This window comes from Aethalodelphis obliquidens, unplaced genomic scaffold (assembly GCF_003676395.1).
Source record: "Aethalodelphis obliquidens isolate GAN/ISIS:26980383/991018 unplaced genomic scaffold, ASM367639v1 scaffold4, whole genome shotgun sequence".
In the NCBI taxonomy this organism is placed as follows: Eukaryota; Metazoa; Chordata; class Mammalia; order Artiodactyla; family Delphinidae; genus Aethalodelphis; species Aethalodelphis obliquidens.
Window position 1 is genome coordinate 47,229,622 of NW_020837948.1, and position 16,398 is coordinate 47,246,019.

The 16,398-nt window shown below is 37.5% G+C and overlaps 1 protein-coding gene and 1 long non-coding RNA gene across 17 annotated transcripts in view; one reads left to right on the forward strand and one right to left on the reverse strand.

Annotated features, from left to right (window-relative positions):
- The window catches only part of LOC113617353 (uncharacterized), a 41,626-nt gene extending 36,820 nt beyond the window's left edge, over positions 1-4,806 (reverse strand). For 8 of the 10 annotated variants that reach the window (XR_003431618.1, XR_003431614.1, XR_003431613.1 and 5 more), the window contains exon 1: positions 1,258-4,704. This is a non-coding gene — a long non-coding RNA (uncharacterized LOC113617353). The other 2 variants (XR_003431617.1, XR_003431616.1) reach the window with 2 other exon arrangements.
- A 99-nt stretch (positions 4,807-4,905) lies between these two features.
- Positions 4,906-16,398, forward strand: part of TMEM161B (transmembrane protein 161B) — a 69,251-nt gene continuing 57,758 nt past the window's right edge. For 6 of the 7 annotated variants that reach the window (XM_027100666.1, XM_027100673.1, XM_027100676.1 and 3 more), the window contains exon 1: positions 4,906-5,018. In XM_027100666.1, the coding sequence (XP_026956467.1) occupies positions 5,016-5,018 (3 nt within the window). In that variant the 5' untranslated portion in view covers positions 4,906-5,015. The remainder of the gene's footprint in view (positions 5,019-16,398) is intronic. The other variant, XM_027100671.1, reaches the window with a different exon arrangement.

Sequence of the window (16,398 nt, forward strand, 5' to 3'; positions counted from 1 at the left end):
ACAAAGGAAATACTGGAGCATGTTCTTCAGGAAGATGAAATAAGATCCCAGATAGAAGCTTAGAAACTCAAGGAATCATAAAGTACAACAGACAAAGTAAATGTTTGAGTAAATATAAACACACATTAATTGTATAAAAATAATAATGTCTTAAGGAATTAGGAAGTATATATTAAGTAAACACAATATATATAACATGCAGTGGGGCAGTAAATTAAGTTGATGTGTTCTCAGGTCCTTACATTGTCCAGGAAGAGTATAATATAAATTTCTAAATAATACATAACTGTCAAGCTTATGGGGTAGAAGAAATGGATTAAAAATAATCAATCTAAAAGAAGGCAAAAAAGGAGAAACTGAACATAGGAGAGATGCGACAAACAGCAAATACAGTAAGTCCCCTACATATGAACGAGTTCTGTTCTGAGAGCACATTCCTAAGTCCAATTTATTCATTAAATCCAATAAAGTTAGCCTGGGTGCCCAATGAACACAATTGTCTATACATTACTGTACTGTAATAGATTTATAATACTTTTCATACAAATAATACATAAAAAACAAACACAAAAAATAAAGAAAACATTTTTAATCTTACAGTATAGTACCTTGAAAAGTCCAGTAGTACAGTACAACAGCGGCATACAGGGGCTGGCATTGAGTGAACAGGCAAGAAGAGTTACTGACTGGAGGAGGGAGAAGAGGTGGGAGATGGTAGAGCTAAAGGATCATTGGCAATAGGAGACAGAGGGCAAGCTGCAATTTCACTCATGCCTGACGTTGATGGCACAGTTCTGGTTCATTGCTAGATTCAATTCTATCGTTTTTTCTCTTGAAAAAACAATCCAGTGATGTCTGGGTAGCTATATAGTACTGTACAGTAAAGTACACAAAAGCACAACCACTTGTAGAGGATGCACGCATATGACAATGTAAGCCAGACACGTGAACTAACATGTGACTGGACATGTGAATGCATGGTCGCATCTTTGAAAGTTCACAACTTGAAGGTTTGTATGTAGGGGACTTACTGTAATATGATAGATTTATGTCCATGTATATTAGTAATTGTGTTACATGTGAGTCAACTAAACATTTCAATTACAAAAATATCATTAAAGTAGATTTTAAAAATATATTCTTGCCTATAACTCCTCAGGTTAAAATGCTTTTTCCACCACACTTAGAATAAAATCTAAACCCTTTCCTGGCTTTCAATGCAACCATAATTTAGCTCTTTCCTACCCCCAAACTTACTCTTCTTGTAGTCACTATGCTCTAACAAGGCAGGCCTTTTTTTCGTTCCCAAAATATTCCAAGATAGTTCATGCCTCAGGGTTTTGCATTTTTGTCCCCTCTGCAAGCAACGGTTTCCTCAATTTCTGCAAAGCTGGATTCTCCTGTCAAATAGCAGTTTAAATAAAAACACACTTTTAGAAGTTTTCCTTAGTGACCTAATCTAAAATATTCATCTACGTTAATTCTCTGCCTAGCACTATTACTAACTTATATTTTTCTTGTTTATTTATTTATGGTCTGTTATCACTAAAATGTAGTAGGGACCATGTCTGCTCTATTTATCACAGTTTCCCCAAGTATAGAACAGTGACTAGGACAGAGTGGATACTCAAATACTTAAAGAATGAATAAAGCTAACTTAGGTTTTAAACTTTTCTAACGGTTTTATTGCTCTCCGTGGTGGCTGTTTAAAGACCTTCCTGATACCAAAAGGTATCAAATGATATCAAGATCTCATTTATGTACGTTAGTAATCCTTGAAAATGTGCACTGTATAATTTGTGTAAAATTTGCAGGAGTTTTTCCACCAGTCAGATATGTAGTACAGTCTTAGATATAACTATAATAACAATAGAGAAAAGTTTCAGAGGGAGGCTACTGAACTATCAAAAAGTTGCAATACACTTCTGAAGAACATGTGTGTTTGTATGTTTTTCCCAAATTAGAAAGGTGAGAGTAATATAGGTGGATGTTACAAAGCATAAATTTTTTTGGGGGAAAAAAAGCTCCTTTCATCTATTCCTAAGTAAAAAAAATAAAAAAAAAATTACCCCCTTACAGAAAGGTTGTTTTAGAGTGGTAATTCCAGTAACGATGATTGATATATTTTTGTTACTTCCTTTTTTACTCTTTGTTCTATACTTAGTTTTTTCATGTCAAAGCAATCATACTGGTCACATTTTCCATTAGAAAGGCCAGTTTAATGGCTTTTAAAAAATAGCTAGATAATATTCCACTAAGTATATATGATAGAATTTGACCAATCTCTAATTGTTAAAGATTTTTCCTAATTTTTTATGATGATAAGTATTCCTACGGCTAACATTTTTGTCCATAAATTATTTTAAGGGCAGTTTAACTGAAGTGATTTTTGTCCACAACATTCCTTTAAATGGTATTTCTCAAGGGGAAGAGGGTGGGCAACACAAGAAGGTCCCAGGCATTTATGTCTAATTAGGAAAACAATATACATTGCGCAGAGGTGGGGGGATTACAAAGGCACTGCACAAGAAAGCGTAAGTTATTATATTTACTAAAGTAAGAAAAAGCAGTGGAAATTTATCAGGGGAGCTAATCTGGAAAACATTTTGCAAAGAATATGGAGCTAGACTTCAAGAAAGTGATAGGTCTTAATGGTCGAAAACGTTCCAGATAGGTGGAGGTCCTGAAGGACGAGGTAACTATTTGTTAGTGTTCTTAAGTACTAGGGAACAGTTCTCACTCAGGACAACTCATCACAAAGCCTGAATAGTGAGCAACCAAGATTTTTTTAAATCAAAGATTCGACTCCTAACTCCCTTGACAAAAACAACCAAATTTCTTCTTAATCTCCATCATCCACATCTTCTCCCCCCTTTCATTAGTTTCCCCTTTTTTTGTACCTTTGTCTAAGACCCTCATCTATTTTAAGTAATGGAAATAGGTAAATTCCTCTACTTCAAGGCATGTAACCTTACACAACATTATAATTACTCTGTGGGATTAAAAAAAAGACTGGGAGGTTGCAGCTTTAAAACATGCATGCATTTTAATCTTAAAAAAATTACTTATAACAGATTTTTCACACTGTAACAGAAACATTAAAGGATATTAACCAAGAGTTATTTATCAACTTGCCATATACCAAATAAGGAACACAGAACCCCATGATCTATTTAAAATGATCAGCAGATAACAAACACTGTGATTTCCTTTCGTTTACTCTGGCAGGAATGGATTCCAACCTAATAATTTCAGTCTTACTGCCACATAGGAGATGCTTTGTGAACCTCAATGAGGCTGCCAGGTCTAGGGCAGATGTAAGACCCACAGTGTCAGAAAGGAGAGTAAGACTTAGCAGGATGTGTTGTCACTGACAGACTTATAGCCACTTTCCTTCTCCACTTTTTCTTCCTCAAGGATCGCAGCTGCTTTCCACAGACACACCTGCCGACAGACTCCAATTCCTCTCTCCCAGTTACCATCTGCAGTGCCCTGGGGCTTGTCAATTTCCAACCGTGTTCCATACAGCAGAAGTGGAACGAACCCTCAGCGAAGTTCTGGATTCAACCTCAGCAGGATCTGTTTCACAAAATATTTCCCAGCCCCACTCCACCTCCAGCTGTTTCCAGTGTTAGTACTTATGATTCTTACATCTTTTTTAACTGTCACACTATGCATCTCCCAATAAAATTTAAAGTGAAAACTAATATAGAGTAACTGCCCTATGCATGCTTCTTTTAGATAGCTGGGAACTCTGATTCTCAGGATCTTTCGACCATTTATAGCTTGGGTATCTGTGCTCTTCAGGTACTTTGGTAAGGAAGGTAAAACTTAACATCTCTAACCACCCCTGCCAACCCAATTTTCTTAAGTTCTTCTGAAGCTTCCTAGTCTCCCATTCCAATTCCAGCTTTACGACAAAACTAGACCCTATGGCAAAAAGAGATCCCACAGATGAAATTGCAGATACAGTTGAGACTTAAGCAAGGATCCCTAAATTGTGAGATGAATTTCTGGGTTAAAGGTACTCTGTATATGCACTTCAAGCCTGCCATTAGTACTATGCATAACCAAATAGAGAGTTTATAGGTACAGAAAACAACACAACATTTTGAGGGTATATGGGAGTTGTCTTTTGGAAAAAAAAAAACAAAAACAGCACAACATTAGAAGGTATACGGGAGTTTGACTTTTTTCCATCTGATGACATATACTTTTTAATCTAAATGGAAACCCTCCATACTGGAATGTATTAAATAGGCAGAATTCTCTTGCCGGTTTCTCTGCTCTTGGTAGATGTCCTTCTGGCTTTAGCTGGTACCTGTAATGAAGAAACTTCTCACGAACAAATTCCACTGCCCTGAGGAAGGATAGAGCTGGAAGAGCCACTAAAGCAGGGAGCAGAGACGACAGAGAGACAGGTCTGTAAGGAAAGTCTCCAAGAAAAGGCAGCTAGAAAAACGAGAAGGTAAAAAGAGAAAGGGCGTGGCTGAGCTGAGGCAATTTCAGTGTTGTCTCAGCAAGAGCGGGGCTTAACTGTGGTTTTCTCCCGCAAGAAATCCTTTGGATCTTGAGTCGGCTCCCACCTCATTCACCAACCTTTATCTCTATCACCTTGTAGAGAGAGGGTGCGCTCTTGCCAACACCACCCAACCCACCTCTGGATCCTCACAGGCGCAACAGCGGCGCGCCTCCCGCCCACCTACCTACCTGTGCTGCGCCTGCGCCTCCCGCGTGCGCTCTCAAGGTCAGCACCTCCCCCAGCCTCTAACCTAGCGCTCACGGAAGTGGCAATGAAGGACGTCTTGCGTAGCCTCACCTCTGCGTGGCGTGGGGTCGCCGGCGTTCAGCAGAGGGGAGGGACTTCCTGTCCCGCTCAGGCTGAACTTCCGGCAGAGCCGGAAGATCTTCTCTCTCGCGGTGTCGAGTGGATCACGGCTGTAGAGTGGTGAGGGTAGGTCCTGGACGGCCCCGGCGACTCCTGGGCGTCTGGTCCACGACCTGTCCTTGGCGCCATGGTGAGTCTTCTTGTGAGGGCTGGAATAACAACAGTCGGGAGGAAGGGGCCGGGAGGTCAGTGCTGTGAAGGGAGCCGGTCGGGTGCCCAGCTGAGGATGGAGCGGGCGGGAGCAATGGGGTGAGCGGTAGGACAGGACCTACCACCTGCCTCGGGGCGCCGGGGCCCTAGAGGAAGCAGCATATGTCCTGCCCAACCGCGAGATCTGTTCAGGAGTACGGAATAGGTAGTCAGAATGTTCATGGCCCATTTACTGTGTATGGCCGTGGGCCAGGTGGTCCCAGAGTTGACCTTGCCTCGTTGATGATCTCCTCCCTTTACTCTCAGCTGTAGGGCAGTGGCCAAGAAGTTCATATCTTATAAATGCCTATAGGCTTTCCAGGTGGACACAGTACATTCCCTTCTTGTAAAGGATTAGCACCTGTCACTTAGAGAAAGGGCAAAGTAAAGAAACGGCAAAGTCAGTTTGTCTTTCAAACTCAGCCCTTGTGGAGTTGGAAAAGGTGTCAAATAAAAAATCTGGACTTAATAAGCAGGGTCTATATTCGAAAGGAATAGCAAGGGCGTGGGCGAGGGAACTATTGGAGTGGGGAGAGTGCCCTGACCATAAGATCTGCTAGAGTCTCAAAGATTAGGAAAAAGAGCTTCTCTTTTAAAAAGGGCAGGAGGAAACAAGGCTAGAAAGAACTGGGTGTGGGGAAGTGAGATGAAAGGGTAGTACGATTGGACTGTAAATCAGAGAAAGTTTTACCCCCACGCAAACCTGTTCTGAGGAAAAACTGTTGGGGGGTTATATCCTGTTTCAGACTGAGGGTGGGCCAAAGTTCAGGAACCTAGGGGAAGAGATCTTGGAATTTGGGTAATATTTTGTTCCGGTTGCTCTATGGGGACAAGCAGTTCAACTAGTCAGTTTTGAAGCAAAGAATGGGAATTTGCAGGTGCTATGTCTGCCCTTGTTATAGGTAAACAAGGTGGGTGGGTAATTCCTGAGTCTTGCTCACCTAAGTCCTATGGGGACTGTTGGTTCTTTGCAGTAAGCCATTTCCAGATCACAGAAGGGTGGCAATGGGAGGATTTCTTAACCTTTGCTGTTTCCCAATATCACAGGGATTTGGTAATGTTCAAAATTGTCAGTTACTTGACTATATAAAAGATTTCAAATCCTCATCTGAAGACATTCTGTCTTGGAATTTGGAGTTTGCCATATTTTTTCAGGATCAAATGTTGACATTGTTCAGCTGCTCTGTATGGTGATTCACGTTTGAATGATTTATAGAAACTTAACTGACTGTGAAACAAAAGAATTTCAAAATAATGTGGTTCCTGGTGCTCTCTACCAGCTAACTTCTGACTCTTTCGGGCACCGGTGTGTGTGTGTGTGTGTGTGTGTTTGTTTCTTTAAACCTCAGTGAATGGTACAATTTGTAATCATTAACAGTTTTTTTTTCCTCCTTTTGTATCAATGAAATTAGACAAAGATAAGGAACAGTAGAACTGGAAGGCACCAAAGATAATAACTACCGTAACCACCTTCCCCCCTCCCCCCCAACCCCAATTTAATAGAGGGAAGGATCTGACGTCTAGAAATAGGCAGTGATTTACTTAAAGTAGTGATAGTTTGGCACAGTCTGGACTATAACCCAAATCTCCAGTTCTTAAATTTCAGCTTAGTATTTGATATCTTGGTCTGAAAAGTTGAAGATAGGGTGTAATTAAAAACTTTAAATTGTCACAAAGAAGCTGAATGTGAACTTGTCAGTATTCTGTAGTAATAGAAGTAGAACCCCTCTCCCCCTGCCAGCTCAAAAAAAGGTAGTTTTGTTTTAAGCTAAGGTAAACTCATGATGTTTATCAAAATGCCACTTAAGAGAATGTCACCTGGAGAATGTCACCAGGAGCCAGATAGTTTACTCTCCATTTTGTTATTGCTTATAGTTCTGAGTTAATTACTAAGCTTGCAGCTTTACCTTCCCCAACTATGAAATTGATAATGTCTGTATATGCAAGTGTGGTCATTGCCTGGAATCCTTCAAAGGAAAGGGTTTAACTATTATATGAAGTGAACAAGGGTTGAATTTGTTTAGGATTCAGCTTAGTTGAATTGAGGTCTTGTGCACTGCTTGGTCCTAATATAATGAAAAGGGCACAGAAGTCAGAAAACCCAGATTCTGCCCATTATTATATGAATTGGGCAAAATCACTCAACATAGATAAGAATTCCAATTTCCTTCTAGATAAGAGAAGTGGAACTTGATAGGAATTAAAACACCTTTTAACTCTAATATTTATGATTTTGTGACTTCACCCAGGACTTTTTTTCAGAATTTTCAGAAAGTTTCTGATTAAGTAAAATTTAGTCTGATTTCCACTGTCCTGTCCCCCCATCCTCAAGTTTGATTTTCTTTTTTTTTAAATCATTCACCTTTTAATTTTTTAATATATCAGGTTGGTAATACTTGGAATCTTTGTCAATATGTTTGGTCAAGTAATTTACTACTGTTTTAAATACAATTATGGAATGGAAAGCAAAGTCTTTTTTATTTTACACCTTGATTTTATTTTTGTTTTAGTCGATATAAACTCATGATCCAGACCAAGAATACTGAGTATTCACTCTTAATTTTTTTGCTTTCATGTTGTGAGAATGGATAGTCCATAGAAAATTTACTAAAGGAATAAAGCTATTATCTTTTTGAAAGTTATAGACCAACTTTAATCAAATAGATCTTTACACCATTTAGGCTGATTTGTGGGAGAAAAGTAGATTCGAGCTAAGTCCTGGAATTGTAGGAATCGCATGGCTTATTTTATCTATGTAACATCCTCTAGTAACTTTTACTGTGGGATTGTGCTGTGGTGTGTTAGTTGTGAAAAAAAGGTTGTGAACCTCTGCCTTAATCAGAGTTAATGAGAAAGTTTTCTTTTTGGGGAATGGGGAGGGCTGTTGGGAAGAGATAATGTGGTATAAGTTACAAGAGAAATACATGTAATGTGTTCAAAGAATAGTACAGAGAAAAGAAATTAATTCTAATGGGGGGGGAGTCATGTAATAGGTGACTTCAACTGAGTTTTGAAAAGTGTATTAGGACACTAGTTCTCAACTTAAGTTCACATAGGATTCACCTGTGATGCTTGATAAAAATGCTTATCTGGTCTCCATTATTGGGGGGTGGAGTCTGAGAATTTAATTTTTAATGAGTTTTACAGTTAAGTCCGAAACTCGTGGTCCTTAAAGCACTTTGAAGGAACTCTAATGCAGACATTAGAAACTTTGATGGAGATATTGAAGTTTTTGTGCTGAGTGATAATCAGATGTGTGGTTTGTTGATGTGGTGGATTACTTTAATTGATTTTTGAGTGTTGAACTAGCCTCAAATACCTGGAATAAATTCCAATTTGTTGTGGTGTATAATTCTTATACACTGTTAAATTTGATTTGCTGGTATTTTGTTTAGGCTTTTTGCATCTATGTTCATGACAGATACTGGTCTGTAGTTTTTGTTTTTCTTGTAATGCCTTTGCCTGGTTTTGGTAGTAGGGTAATGCTGTCCTCATAGAATGAGTTAGGAAGTATTCCCTCTGCTTCTGTCCTCTGAAAGAGATTGTAGAGACTTGGTATAATTTCTTCCTTAAATGTTTGGTAGAATTCACCAGTCCACCCTACTGGGCCTGGTGCTTTTTGTTTTGGAAGGTTATTAATTATTGGCTCAATTTCTTTAGTAGATATAGGCCTATTCAGATTGTCTATTTCTTGTGTCAGTTTTGGCAAATTGTATTTTTCAGAAATTGGTTAATTTCATCCAGGTTATAAAATCTACGGGCATAAACTTGTTCATAGTGCTTCTTTATTATCCTTTTAATGTCCATGGATCTGTAGTGATATCTCCTGTGTCATTTCTGATATTAGTAATTTGTGTCCTCTCTTTTTTTCTTACTTGGCTTGTCTAGAGGCTTATTGATTTTATTGATCTTTTCAAAGAACCAGCTTTTGGTTTTATTGATTTTTTCTCTGTTGGTTTCCTCTTTTCAATTTCATTAAAAATAATTCACATTATTTCTTTGCTTTTGCTTACTTTGGATTTAGTTTGCTCTTTTTCTTGTTTTGTAAGGTGGAGCCTTAGGTGATTGATTTAAGATCTCTTCTAATATATGCATTCAATGCTGTGAATTTCCCTCTAATCACTGCTTTTGCTGTATCCCATAAAATTTGATTAGTTGTGTTTTCATTTTCATTTAGTTCATAGAAATTAATGTTTTTAATTTCTCTTGAGATTTCCTCTCTGACCCTGTGTTATTTAGTCTCCATGTATTTTGGGATATTCCAATTATTTTCTGTTACTGATTTCTAGTTTAATCCCATTGTGATTTGAGGGCAGACAATGTATGTTTTCTATCCTTTTAATTAGTTAAATGTTTTATGGCCCAGAATGTGCAGTTTGAAGGATGGATTCTGGTCAGGTTTCATTAGTTTGCCACTTAGTGGCGGAGATTTGGGCCTCTTCTCAGTTCTCTGACTTTTCTTCCACTTCTTTACTAATTCTTTCCAAAAGAGGCTTAGTTCAAATAATCATAGAGACTGTTCTCTTGGTTAGCATTTGGTTGATTCAAGGTTGAATCTGTTTTTTTTTTTTTTTTTTTTTTTTTTGCGGTACGCGGGCCTCTCACTGTTGTGGCCTCTCCTGTTGCGGAACACAGGCTCCGGACGCGCAGGCTCAGCGGCCTTGGTTCACGTGCCCAGCCGCTCCGTGGCATATGGGATCTTCCCGGACCAGGGCACGAACCCGCGTCCTCTGCATCAGCAGGCGGACTCTCAACCACTGTGCCACCAGGGAAGCCCCAAGGTTGATTCTTAAGACTGGTTTATACTTTGGGCTCTGTCCACTTTTTAGATAATTAATTCGTTTGTTTGCTCTGGGATAGAAGCTTAAAGCAAATACAGTTGATTTTAGAAAATGAGAACATATTCTAAAGTGTTCATTTTTTAAGAGAGAATTTATTATTTTCTTACTATTGTGCCATGGTTTTCCCATGTTACTAAGTCAAGAATGAACACCAACTTGCCCCAAAGGAACTTTGAGGAAATAAACCCGTTTTGTACACTGCCCTCCTACTCTTTCTGTACCACCTACCCTTGAGTTACAGAAAAAAAAATTTTTTTTAAGGTCCTGGTGAGATGAACATTCTCCTGTTTTTAACTGAAATGATTATGTCTTTTGTTTCACCAAACACTTAAAAATCATGCTCTTACTTCAAAAGTATTTGTTCAATCATTCATTCATTGTCTGTTAAGCAGTATCTGTATGTCATGTACTGTTCTCGGCAACAGAAATATAACTGTTTATAAAACAGAGACATTCCTGTCTTTATGGACCTTATGTTTTATTGAGAGAGTCTGACAATAATCAAATGAGACATAATATTTTTTAGTCTTGGTAAATACAATAAGGAAAGGTAGTACAGAGTTAAGGAAATGATTGGGGTGGTTATTTTAGATAGGGCATTCAGGAAAAGCCACAATGAGGAGGTGACATTGAAATAGATTTGAGTTCATATATGTATTCAGCCTGTATACCTGATATCTTTGAATATGTGTTTATGAACTGCACCCTAAAAAAGTGTTATAGTGTCAGGCACAAAGCTCATAGTTTCTTTAACTATAGTGGGAATCTTTCAATAAAGCCATGTATTATCATCTTTCCATGCAGTGAACAGAAAAATAATAGAAATGTGTGTTTTAAAATCGTATATTAGTAGATGATATTATATTTTACTGAATAGATTACATTTTTTATGACACATATTTTTAGTCTTTTAAGTTATTACAGATCTTGGGAGAATATAACTTACTCACTCAAAGTATTCTGATTTTACATTGTATCTTTACTTACATTAAACAGACTTAGTAATTCTTTTGTTAAAGTAAATTAAATATCTTTTGTGTTTTGACCATAAACAAAGATTTAGGAAAACCTGAAATAATTTCACCTTTGATACTTTGATGTTGAAGCTCAGGATTTTAATATCTGACTATAGTGTTTTATTTATTTTTTAAAAATTGTAAGATGTTACAAAAACCAACTGCTCAAACATGCGTATCTTTAAAAATGACTTTGGGAAGAATACAATAAATATATGATATTGAAAATCTGCTTGAACCAGAACTAGATGACCTCCATAGTTTGTTTCAAGGTTCTGTGATTCTGGATGTGTGATTTTGTGAATATTATTGATGTACTTTTAGTTAAATGTACATTGAGGGAACAAAGGAGGGAATATTCAATTTGTATGGAGTTTAAGAAGGATTTCACAAATGACTAGGTCTTTAAGCGTAAGTGGAAATATGTCAGGTAGATAAGAAATTGAGTGTTACTTTTCCTCAATAGCAATAATAGCTGCATTTATTTAAAGTTAATATTTATCTACTCTACTTATATTAACTTAACTAAATACTTATAAAGTTATTCAGTCTTGGGTTTTTTTTTTAACTTCCTACTATTTTTTTTTTTAATCTCCGTATTTTACCTCCTTTTTTTTTTTAACCTCTGTTTTACAGATGTAGAAATGGAGGCACAGCGACATTAGAGTAGTTCATCCAAAATCACATCTATTGGTGGTGGAATTTGACTTCTAAATCAGGCTGTTTGGCCACTGTACTGTTGTGCCAATCTTATTGTTTATCTTTGATAAGTTTTAACTTATGAAGGGATTGAATTTCAAAAACATTTTCCTATAGAAGTAATATTATAATTAGTGATTATATTTCTAGAAAATCCTTCCCAACTTAGTTACTACCTAGTATCACATCTCATGGTATTAGAGAAATTAATTATTACTGTCATGTGTAGCGCTAATGATTGGCATTTCTAACTCAGATGCTAAATACATCTGACACTGCTGCAGTAAGTCACAATAAGGATTCTGTCATATTCCTTTTACCTTAACTGGCACTCCTTCACGCCAAAGCATTAATTTCCCTTAGGCCTGGGGTTGAACTAGTAACACTGATGAAGTGTGGAGCAATTAGAGAACTGGGGATGAGGACCTGTGGTGAATTGGAATTTCTTATCAGCTTAAGCATGTAGTGTGTCACATTTGTTCCAAGCCTGTCTCACAGCCCATTTCTTTTCCTGAGGGCTCTCAGGATTGGCTTACTTCTTTTCTTTTCACTTGGATTACCTATTGCTTGCAACTAGAACTTTGTTCCCTCCCTGAGTTGCAAAGAAGAATGTGGTCTTGTAGAGTATTTTGCCTTCCCTCCCAGACATTCAGCACTCTAGTAAAGGTTTTTACTGCTGGAAGAATTTGTAAAAGTTATCTCCCCATGTAACTTCTGACAGACCATGAACTAATTATCTATCTATCTAGCTAGATATTTATTATAAAGATCCTTTAGGGAAAAAAATAGAAGTGCTAGATGATAATGATGAATCTTTGCAATAAATTCTTGGAAGTAGAGAGGTTTGGATTGTGAAGAAGAGATGAGATGGAAATACTAAGGGACATTGGTTAGAGAAAGGGAGACTTTTCTCCAACAGTAGAAATTACTTAGGAAGTAGGAACTTCAACAAGCTCCATATTATAAATATATGATAGTAGACTGCCATCAGTTAATGTCACAGATAAGGCACTGCTAAGGCTATGGCCATTTTTCTTTCTTTTTCTTTTTTTTTTTTTTTTTTTTGCGGTACGCGGGCCTCTCACCGCTGCAGCCTCTCCCGTTGCGGAGCACAGGCCCCGGACGCGCAGGCCCAGCAGCCATGGCTCACGGACCCAGCCGCTCCGCGGCATGTGGGATCTTCCCGGACTGGGGCACGAACCCGTGTCCCCCACATCGGCAGGCGAACTCTCAACCACTGCTCCACCAGGGAAGCCCTTCCTAGTCCAATTTTTAAGCCAAAAATGAATTTGAAAAGAATCTGGATAACTGCAATTAGAATTGCCAACGAAATATATATTCCAGTCAGGAGGGACAGATAAGAAAGCTTCGGTAAAATTCATTGTAGTGTAAGTAGTAACTTTAACTGAGACATTAGTTCTTTAAAACTATTTTTTAATTTGATTTCAGCTAACATTTATTGAGTACTTATTCTTGACTTCAGTAGTTTCTCAATCATTACTGTCAGAAGTAGTTATGGTCATCATAGTTCTTTCTCTTGATAGTCACTAAAATTTTTTTCAAATCATAAAGAAAATGAATCATTTAATAAGAGAATTGGCCAAGTAGCTAAGTTTAAAAAAAAAAAAAAAAGGACTGTAGAACCTCTGGCGTTCACAAATCTAAGAGAAATTCCTGCAAACCACTATTTGAGGTAAGAATGCTGGGCAGTGGGCTAGGTGTACTCCTTTACATTAACTTGGAGCTCTGATTTCTATGTAGGTCTCCTATAAATATTAGCTCATTTAATTCTTATGAGGAAGTGATAATTATTCATTCCCATTAGCAATAACCACATATCACAGGCTTTGATGGTGGCTTAAGAAATGGTAAATATGTGAATGCCAACAATCTGTTCTTTATTTAATTAAAGTATTACAGTCATCATCAGTAGGCTTTTTTAAGATTTTGGAGATCATTTGCCAACTCCTGTCATTTTGTAGATAAGGAATGAGTCCTAGAGAGGGCTTCTCTGGTTGCTGTACTAATGCTAGTTAGTGACAGAACTACCTCGATTCTAGTGTTTGATTATCCAACATATTAAAATATTAACAGTGAATGAATTTTTCTAACAGTTAATATTAGGGGTGCACATTAAGTTTTCTTGGCTTTTGTATTTGGTTTAAAATTTAGAGATAAGCTGAAATTTTTATTTTGAATTGTTTAATAAAGCTTTATTAGCACACTTACCAAAGTTTGAAAGTATTTGCAATATTTACTGCATTAAATTGAGAGGATTATCTTGTAAAAATAGCTACAACTCTTTGCGGTTTTTTTTTTTAACATCTTTATTGGAGTATAATTGCTTTACAATGGTGTGTTAGTTTCTGCTTTATAACAAAGTGATTCAGCTATACATATACATATATCCCCATATCTCTTTCCTCTTGCTTCTCCCTCCCTCCCACCCTCTCTATCCCACCCCTAAAATAGCTACAGCTCTTAACTCTGAGGTATGCAGAGTGCATGATATATTGTCTTTCAGTCTTAAAGTGAATTATTTTCTTCTTTATTGTGAATAAAGTTCAGTGTTTGGCATGTATAGGAAACTGAATATAGTGAAGAACAGTGGGCAAATTTATGTTTTATCCTTTTATTTCATCTAAAAAGTAAATATTCAACTTGTAATGAAAGCCTGTCTTGCAAGGCACTTTCCTGGGAATGGGGTTGGGGCTAAGAAATGAGTTAAGTACAGTTCTAGTGGGGGAGAGACCCTTAAATTACAGCTCAGCATGATAAAGTCTGTTTTGGAGTTATGCATATATTTTTTAGTAGCCAGGAAGGTTTTATAGAGGAAATGAATGTTGAGGAATGAGGAGGAATTGGTTAGAACAAGCAAGATGATTTGTAAATGTCAAATATAAATTTATTAGTTTTGACTAATAGCTTTTTTGAGTATAGATATGTAGGGACATTTTTTATATTGTCAGAAAATACTCTTACAGTTAAGGAAGAGTGGCAGAATTTAGGGATGTCTTACATTAAACCTTTTGTATTTTACTTATCAGTATTACATTAAAACATTTATGCCTGTTTTGCTTGGAGATAAAGTAGCTTGTTAACATCTTTAAAAATATTTAAGTTTTCATCAACATTTTAATGACTGTATGGTATTGCTTCACATGAGATATTGCATAATTTATTCAACCTACTGTAACTGGAAAGTTATCTTTTACAATAAACAACTAGGGACTTCCCTGGTGGCACAGTGGCTAAGAATCTGCCTGCCAGTGCAGGGGACACGGATTCAAACCCTGGTTTGGGAAGATCCCACGTGCCGTGGAGCAACTAAGCCTGCGAGCCACAACTACTGAGCCTACGCTCTAGAGCTCGTAAGCCACAACTACTGAGCCCACGTGCCACAAGTACTGAAGCCGGCGCGCCTAGAGCCCGTGCTCCGCAACAAGAGAAGCCACCACAATGAAAAGCCTGCACGCTGCAGAGAAGAGTAGCCCCCGTTCAATGCAACTAGAGAAAGCCGCTTGCAGCAATGAAAACCCAATGCAGGCCAAAATAAATAAATTTATAAAAAAATAAAATAAACAACTATTAATTTCAACACATATGATGTTGAAATTAATAAAATGGTTTATGAATTATATTTAATTAGAGTGTCCCATATTCTTGGGAAAAAGCATCTTGATCCTTGCACCCTATTTCTTTTTTTTTTTTTTTTCCCCCCCGGTATGTGGGCCTCTCACTGTTGTGGCCTCTCCTGTTGCGGAGCACAGGCTCCGGACACGCAGGCTCAGTGGCCATGGCTCACGGGCCTAGCTGCTCTGCGGCATGTGGGATCTTCCCGGACCGGGGCACGAACCCGTGTCCCCTGCATCGGCAGGCGGACTCTCAACCACTGCGCCACCAGGGAAGCCCCTTTGCACTCTATTTCTTGTTGGTCTCCCACTTTGCCTTATCAATTTATATCATAAGAAAAATATCTAAAGTTTTTTTCAGAGGTTAATCAAATTCTGAAAAACGGATTTCTATCATCATCTTCAGCAGAAAATCTGGACTGCTATTACTGAATATAGTTATGTCAAATTCATGCATTCTACTATGTTGTAGGTCTCATTAAGATATTTAGGGTGAACCAAGGCATTTTATTGAAGGTTTGTGGTTTTGGACCTTAGTTTTAAAGTACATTAAATTTCTTATTCTGAATTCGGAAACAGTAAAAATTTCTGCTTGTACTTTTTACTCTAAAGAAATTAAATTTTGTGGTGCAAAACATCGATGTTGGCAAACCAGACTAATTCTGTAAACATTTAAATTTGAAAACCCATGTCGTTTGAGTTCAAATCATAGTTGTTGGTGATTGTGTTTTCCAATTCCCTTTCTGTCAATTTACCTTCTATATATTATGTGTATATAATTCTGTTCGTAGTAACAATTTGAACCATATGAAATTGCTGTTTTGTAGGTCAAAACAAATATCTGATTTCATATGATTCAATCAATATGTCTGTTAAATATCAATAGGTGACTTTATTCATATTCGTTAACTGCTTTCCTACCAAAACCTTTTATTTTCATTTCATTTGTTTAGCAAAGGCCTCCTTATTTTCAGGTCTGTTTACTGTGTCTGTAAGGGCTGGAGCTATGATATAAAACCAGATAAAGGCCATTGATAGCCTGTATAATAAACCCTGGGATTCTAGGGATGGTCTGCGGGGAGGAATTCTCCCTGCCTATTCATGATTGTTGTATGCTTTTATCTGCTTTGGCA